We start from the raw sequence: 7,973 nt of genomic DNA, 5'->3' as shown, positions 1-7,973 counted from the left end.
TTGATGCCTTGCTCTTCATCTTACTGTTCGTGTATTGATATTGCTTGATTCTAAAGTCTGAGGGAAATTTGGGTTTCTATATGACATTCTTATCTGTTGGATTGCAGCCCATTGGTCAGATCTTTTCAACTCTTAACTTTTAAATTTTTGCTTAGGATTAGTCTTTTCATCTCTTCCCCACTTCTTTAATTTCAAAAATCCCTCCCTCCTTTTGAAAATCTTCTTTGTTTGTGATTTCTAAACTTGGACCATATTGCAAATTAGAAACTTTGGCCTTATGCCATTGCATTTTCAAACATATTTTCTTAATCAAACTTGTAAATAAACCTAACTATACTTGACTTAAAATTTCAAATGCCAAAAAGAACTAACACTCATTCAAACCTTTTTAGGCCTTTTGTGCCTTTGTTAAACTTAAACTTTTGTTAAAAGCAATGCACTCACTTTGAAATTGTTAGCACGAACTACGAGGTTTTGATCCCTCATTTTTATGTTGGTACGTAGGCACAAGTCCGAAGGTCTTGTCAAACACAAAAATATAATTAATGAATTCTTTTCTCGTCCCTCCATTCTATTTATTGCAAACATCATTTGTACAAAAACACAGGCACACAAGAAAGGGCTCCCTAGGAGTACCTAGGACACTTTAGGTGCTAACACCTTCCCTCTGTGTAACCAACCCCCTTACCTGTAATCTCTAACATTTTATTAGTTTTGATTTGAAAACTTCTTACTTTTGTGTTATTTTCTTACTTTTCCCTTTTCCCTTGGAAACAATAAAAGCGCGACGGCGACTCTGGTTTAATCGACGTCTAACTTATCCATAGCTTGATGATCATGAATTTATCGTTACACATATGAGCACACACATGCAAAATGATAAGAATGGCATGATTCCTTTCCCATGGATATAAACAATAACAAGGTTGAACATGCATTAACATTAAGGCACAAAATATGGCTAAATACAATGGCAATCACAAGGTACGTGAGGTATGAATGACAATATTTATCATGGTTTTTAGGAATTAAGATAAACATAAACAAGACATGATGAAGTTTCACATAACATCATAAGACACAACATATTGATGGTGAAGACAAAATCATATTTTACATGGTAAAGGAATTCATTGGTACATGGAAAACACAACATGAATCAATTTAGGTCAAACATGCATCATATTATAAGTCTTCACAAAATAAACATTAAACTTGAATCAAAGTTCATGATAAGACCGAACTTAAGTGGAAAACCTAATAACCTCCTAACCATTCATTCAAACATGTTTTCAAGGTGAATCAATTGATACATTGTATGAAGATAATCAAGTTCAAACATGTTAAGGATAACAATCAACATTTAAAATAGTATGCTTTAATCATACAAACTTTCAACATCAAGAACAAACAAGACATAAGCCAAAAGAATCAATTAGGAGCCTTAAAAAACACTTAAAGCACATGTTTTCCATATAATCAAAAGTGATTAAATAAATAAAAAAATTGTGATTTTTTTATGTCATCATAAAATAGACATTCTCATGAACACATAGCAAAAAGAATGGGTCAAAAATATTAAGGGATCATGAAGTTATGGATATTTGAAGTTATGAAGAAAAGTGAACTTTTAAAAAGTGAGAAAAAATAAACATTACACTGGCCAGGTTCGAACCCACGTCCTTGGGGTTTCATGCACTGTTTGGAAAAATAAAAACCAAAATCTAGGGCAAGGGGAATTCAAACCTTAGACCTTATGGATGCAAGAGACTTAACAAACCAGTGTTTTACCACTGGGGCGCAATGCCAATTCATGTATTAAGATACAAGAATTAAAAAATATATTAAAGTCACTTTTAAAATTTAAAAATGGCTCCAAACTTCATCTTCCTCATTTATCCCGTAATCAACCATTTCCACCATTTTCACAACTTCTAAAAACTCTAACTCTCTTAATTCTTAACAAAATCAAAAGTTATAAAGACAAAAATTGCTTAGAATTTCGCAAGGAATCTAATGACATTAATCAATTTCATTTATTTTTCATAAATCTCTAGAAATCAAACAAAATGCATAAGAACCCTAAAAATTGAATTTAAAATTAAATTTCAAACATCACCGATTAAGACCAATGATCATAGGGGTTTTGTTCCTCACATATTAGCAAGTGAAATGGTAACAAGAATGATGCAAAATGGTGCCTTAAATAATAAATTGCACAAATGAATACATACCTCAAAAATGAAAATCGTGTTTTGAAATAGGGGTGTTCCAGATGTGATTTTGTGATCTGAACAACTTCCTTACACCTCAAGCAAGGTGTTTGAATGTTTGGCTTGAGCTGAGAGTGTTTGGCTATTCCTTTCCAAATCAAGTTATAAGCTATGAAAATGTGATTTGGAAGATGATGGTAGGGCTGTTACAGAAGTTGTTCAAGTGTTTGGTTAACTTCTAATGGATGTTTAGAAGTTGTTTGAAGTGTTGGTTTGGAGAAAACACAAGCACAATGGAATTTGGAAGTTTGAGGTTTGGAGAATTTACTACAATGGAGTTTTTGTGCCAATTATGGTGTGTTGAGTTATGAGGCTTGAATATCTATTTATAGAGACTCCATATTGTTCATGTAACTTGCAGAAATCAATCTTGGTTCAATTGGAATACTAGTTTGATGACTTGGTTTCATTTTGCACAAAAATGCATAATGGATCATGATGAAAAGGTGGAGTGAAAAGAGGAGTTTAGAGGTACTTTTCTTGAGGTTTAGGATGTTGCTTTCTAGTTTAGAGGTTAAGTGTGATCAGAAGAAACAAGCTGGAAGTTCAATGCAAGAGTGGTTGGAAAAGTTGGCCTTTATCAAAATGAATATGAAGCTTTTTGCAAAACCTTCCAAGTATGGCATCAAGACTTGGTTAATGGCTCAATCCCTTGTGTAATGCACCAAGGGTTTGTGTAATATTCTGATTAAGGTGATATTTAGAAGCAAGACAGCCTGCAAAGTAAGATTATGTAACTTTGGCTCAAGGTTGCATGATGAACTTGTCATTCAAATGATCCAAAATTCTGATTTGGAGAGCCAACTTCATCTCTTCGAAACTTCTAGCTCAAATATGCTAATTTCACGCTCTTGGACTTTTTGGAAAACTAAGACCATCCTATACAACTTTTATGTTAGGATTTTACCTTGAATCAATGTGTATCATGGTGAAAAATGATGATCAACTAAGCCATTTTTTGAAGGAAGATTTAGTTGAAAATATTTCCAAATGTTTCAATTTTATGGTACCAAATTCATGGATTCATAACTTGAAATCCTTGAATTTTTTGGGAATCAATCAACAAGGACAAAGTTGAAGTATGAAGAAATACCTTTAATCTTATCATTGGAGCAACAAAAATGGTGGCTTGTATCACAAGTTATGACCTTGGAAAGATGGGTACTTGTACATGTATTTTTTTCATAACCAAATCTTGCCCTTTTGGTAAGTAACCTATAATTTCTTGTTTTATCTTGATCAAATGCATCCATCAACCATATTTTTATGATCCTTGAGTTGAGAAGTCCATGGTTGACCAAAAATGTCAAAAGTCAAAGTTTGACTTTGCCTCAGTTGACTTTATATCAGATGAATCCAATTCTTGCAATCTTTAATGAATGGGATCTCTTAGGCACATTGGATGATGTAAATGGATCACTTATGATGTATTTGAAGTCTTTGAACCATACTTCAAGCTTTGGGATCATGCCTTGGATAAAAAGTCAACCAGTTGACTTTGGATCAAAACCCTAGTTGAGGGTATCAGATGAACTCTTGCCCTTGATGAATTTGAGATGGAATGATCTTGAAATTGGTTCTTGTTGATGGAAGTCACTTAATCAATTGGGAGGAATGAGGAGTTTGAAATGCAGAAACTCATGCCAAGTCTTGATTGATCAATCTTTGAAAGTTATTGGTGCAAAACCCTAGCTTAAGACAAACAAAGTAGAAAGTCTTTTTGTATTTTCAATAGGTTAGTAATGCAAAGATGCTAAATGTCATGCAAATGATACAAATGATGGTGGAATCTTATGTTTGAAAATTAGGGTATGGCACCAGGGATTGGGAGCATTTTAAGATTACTTTTCTGGACAAGTATTTTCCTAGCACTTTGAGGACTCAAAAAGAGGTTGAGTTTCAAAAGCTTAGGGAGGATACTATGTCAGTAGCTATGTATGCTGAAAAGTTTGAAGACATGGTTGCTTACTCTAGACAAGTTGCTTATGTAGCACATGATAAGTGGAAGATTGACAAGTTTCTGTTTGGTTTAAAGGGTGAAATATCTTATAGTTTAGCTCAGAGAGAATTCACTATGTATGTTGAATTGCTAAGGTAGTGTTACGTGGATGAGAATAGTTTAAAGAAAGTTCAGGAAGAAAGAGATCAGTATAGGGTTAGTCAAAAGGACCCGGGAAGACAAAGTCATCAGTTTAGGCCTAGACCTCGACCTTTTAAAGGAAAGCCAATGCAAAATATAGGATCTACCCCTCCTCCTATTTATCGTAAGTGTAATAAGAATCATTATGGAAGTTGTGTCGTCGGAGGAATGAGATGTTATCAATGCCAAGGGATGGGTCATATGGCTAGGGTTTATCCTCAAAATAGGACTCTGATTCATGGAAAGAGTATCGGTCTGGTTTATAATTTGGATGCAAGGAAGGCTAAGGGTAACAATGCTTTGATTGCTGGTACGTGTCTTGTAAATGATCATCCTTGTTTTGTATTGTTTGATTTTTAAGAAACACACTATTTTGTATTGATTCAATGTATGAAGCGTCTTAGTTTGCAAGCAATTCGTTTATATCCTCCTATGGTGGTTACTACCACCATGGATGATGTTGTTGAGACACCATTGATTTTTGAAAATTGTTCGCTGTCAGTAAATGGTAGAGTTTCCCAGATTGACCTTATTTGTTTGCCACTTAAGAAAGTTGATGTAGTCTTGGGGGTGGATTGACTTTCTGCCAATTCAATGTTTATTGGATGTGAAGAGAAGTTAATTAGCATTCCATCAAGTGAAGCTACTCCAAAGGATGTATTAACTAATATTTTGGAAGGTATTGTTGGCATGGTTAATTTCTTGTTCGAGAAGGAAAAATTTGTTCTCTTGGTTCTCACCAAGGAATTAAGTGACGATCTGAAGGTTGCACAAATTCCTGTAGTTTGTGAATTTCCAGAAGTTTTCCCCGAGGATGTCACTTCTCTTCCTCCTGAAAGGGAAGTGGAGTTCTCTATTGATATGATACCTGGGACGACCCCAATCTCCATTTCTCTGTATCGTATGCCACCACTCGAGCTGAGAGAGTTAAATAATCAATTGGAAGGGTTGTTAACCAAGCATTTCATTCGACCTAGTGTCTCACCATGAGGAGCTCCAGTGTTACTACTAAAGAAGGAGGATGGTGGTATACATTTGTGTATTAGTTATCGCCGGTTGAATAAAGTCACCATTAAGAACAAGTATCCCCTACCTAGAATAAACGATTTGTTAGAATCAATTGAAAGAAGCATGTGTGTTCTCGAAGATTGATTTATGATCGGGTTATCATCAAATTCGAGTTAAGAATTCTGATGTACCAAAGACCGCATTTAGAACCCGATATGGCTATTATGAATTTATTGTAATACCATTTGGTGTAACAAATGCTCCAGTTGTTTTCATGGATTATATGAATCAAATATTTCAACCTTACTTGGACCAATTATTAGTGATATTTATTGATGACATACTTATTTATTCTCGTACTCCGCAAGAGCACGGGGAACATCTAAGGATTGTTTTGTCTGTACTGCAAGAGAAGCAACTTTTTGCCAAGTTAAGTAAGTATGAGTTTTTGATGATTGAAGTTAAGTTTCTTGCCCATGTCATATCACAAGGAGGAGGAGTGGATCCATCTAAAGTTGAAGCGGTTATTAATTGGGAAAGACCGAAGAATGCCTATGAAGTCAGAAGTTTATTAGGATTTCTAGGTTTCTAGATTTCTAGGTTATTAAAGGGTTTTCTCAGTTGGCTTTACCGATGACTCGACATACGCGGAAGGAGATTTCTTTTAGTTGGGATTCAAAGTGTGAACAAAGTTTCAAGAATTTGAAGGAAAGATTGACAATTACTCTTGTTTTAATCATCCCTCGTCCTAGTAAGCCTTATGAAGCATTTTGTGATGCCTCTAAGAAGGGATTATGAGGAGTGTTAATGCAGGGTGGTCAGTTTGTAGCTTATGCTCTCGTCAGTTGAAGACATATGAAGAGAATTATCCGACTCATGATCTTGGATTAGCAACTATTGTCTTTACCTTGAAGGTGTGGTGTCACTACTTGTATGGAGTATGTTTTGAGATGTTTAGTGACCATAAGAGTCTGAAATATTTGTTTGATCAGAAGATGTTGAATATGCGTCAAAGGAGATGGATGAAGTACTTGAAATATTTTAACTTTGAGCTGAAGTACCATCCAGGTAAAGCTAATAAAGTGGCAGATGTGTTAAGCCGGAAAGAGATACACAAAGCTAAGTTGATGGTGTTAGAATATGTATTATTGGAAAATTTTCGAGATCTTAACCTTCAGTTGCTTGAGCTCATAATGGTGTGATAATGGGGAATTTGAATGTTACTTCCAACCTAAGAGAAGAAATCCAACAAGGACAAATGCTAGATGAGAAATTTGCAAGATATGTTAAATCAACCAGGTTTCACTTTCGCTACAGATGGATTTATTCTTTTTAACTAAAGAATTTGTATTCCGAATGATGCTGAATTGAAAAGAAAAGTTTTGGAAGAAGCTCACAAAGGCGCATTTACCATACATCCAGGTTCATTAAAGATGTATCAAGATTTGAAGAATGACTATTTATGGACTGCAATGAAAACGGATATTGCGGAGTATGTCTCTGAATGTGTATTATGTCAGCAAGCCATGTGATCTAAGTTGTGTTAAAGTACGTCTAAACATCCTCAGACGGATGGTCAGACTGAGAGGATGATGCAAACATTGAAGGATATGTTAACAGCTTATATGCTTGAAACTGGAGGAAATTGGAAAGAGCTTTTACCATTGATTGAATTTGAATACAATAATAGTTACCATGCAAGTATCGAAATGGCTCCTTATGAAGCTTCGTATGGAAATAAATGTAGAACACCTTTGTATTGGACGGAAGTTGGTGAAGAAAGGATTTAAGGACCAGAGATTATTCAAGAGACTACTGAAAAGATAAGAATGATTCATGATAAGGTAAAGAAAGCACAAGATCGTCAAAAGACTTATGAAGATAATAGAAGGAGACCATTAGAATTTGAGGAAGGTGGTCATGTATTTTTGAAGGTTACTCTAAGATTGAGATTGAAAGGACCGTGTAAGTCACATGAGTTAAGTCCAAGATACGTAGGACCATATCAGATTATAGACATGATTGGTGAAGTAGCTTACATATTAGCCTTGCCACCTTCTCTATATAAGATGCATGATGTCTTTCACGTATCTCTACTCCGAAAGTTCATTGCTGATTCTCTCCAACATATTCTCCCAGACTCAGCGGAAGTCGAACTAGACCTAACCTTTACACCTCAACCAAGTCGTATTGTGGGAAGAGAAACTAAGGTGTTGAGAACAAGGAGATTCTTCTTATTAAAGTTTAGTGGGAAGAATCAGATCCGGGCGATACTACTTGGAAGCTTGAGTCTGATATGCGAGAAGCTTACCCTCATCTTTTTCGGTAACCTTTAAGCTCGAGGACGAATTTTATTTAAGGGGGGCAGGGATATAATATCACGTGTTTCCTTAAATACTCAAATTCATATCAGTTGAGATCAACTGAGTTCCTATGTGCTCTGAAAGTTATCAATTGGGAAAATTAGAGTAATTAGTGAACTCATATTGACTTAATTAATATTTCTTGAGACTGACATTTATTAATTGGTATAAAAAGGGACATTTTGTTAA

General features: G+C 35.0%; 3 protein-coding genes across 3 annotated transcripts; all 3 read left to right on the top strand.

The window, feature by feature from the left end:
• Nucleotides 1-4,194: 4,194 nt before the first annotated feature.
• Nucleotides 4,195-5,403, top strand: LOC127095669 (uncharacterized). The gene is made up of 4 exons (XM_051034324.1): nt 4,195-4,349; nt 4,392-4,723; nt 4,775-4,921; nt 5,027-5,403. The coding sequence occupies exons 1-4, from the start codon at nt 4,195-4,197 to the stop codon at nt 5,401-5,403; spliced, it is 1,011 nt and encodes a 336-aa protein (XP_050890281.1).
• Nucleotides 5,404-6,625: 1,222 nt separating this feature from the next.
• On the top strand, nt 6,626-7,211 carry LOC127095668 (uncharacterized). Its single transcript, XM_051034323.1, has 3 exons — nt 6,626-6,720; nt 6,764-6,929; nt 6,990-7,211. The coding sequence occupies exons 1-3, from the start codon at nt 6,626-6,628 to the stop codon at nt 7,209-7,211; spliced, it is 483 nt and encodes a 160-aa protein (XP_050890280.1).
• Nucleotides 7,212-7,250: 39 nt separating this feature from the next.
• Nucleotides 7,251-7,757, top strand: LOC127095667 (uncharacterized). Its single transcript, XM_051034322.1, has one exon. The coding sequence runs from the start codon at nt 7,251-7,253 to the stop codon at nt 7,755-7,757; it is 507 nt and encodes a 168-aa protein (XP_050890279.1).
• The last annotated feature ends 216 nt before the right edge of the window (nt 7,758-7,973 follow it).

This window comes from Lathyrus oleraceus, chromosome 6 (genome assembly GCF_024323335.1).
Source record: "Lathyrus oleraceus cultivar Zhongwan6 chromosome 6, CAAS_Psat_ZW6_1.0, whole genome shotgun sequence".
In the NCBI taxonomy this organism is placed as follows: Eukaryota; Viridiplantae; Streptophyta; class Magnoliopsida; order Fabales; family Fabaceae; genus Lathyrus; species Lathyrus oleraceus.
The sequence above is the reverse complement of the archived record's forward strand: the minus strand, read 5'-3'. Positions and strand labels throughout refer to the sequence as shown.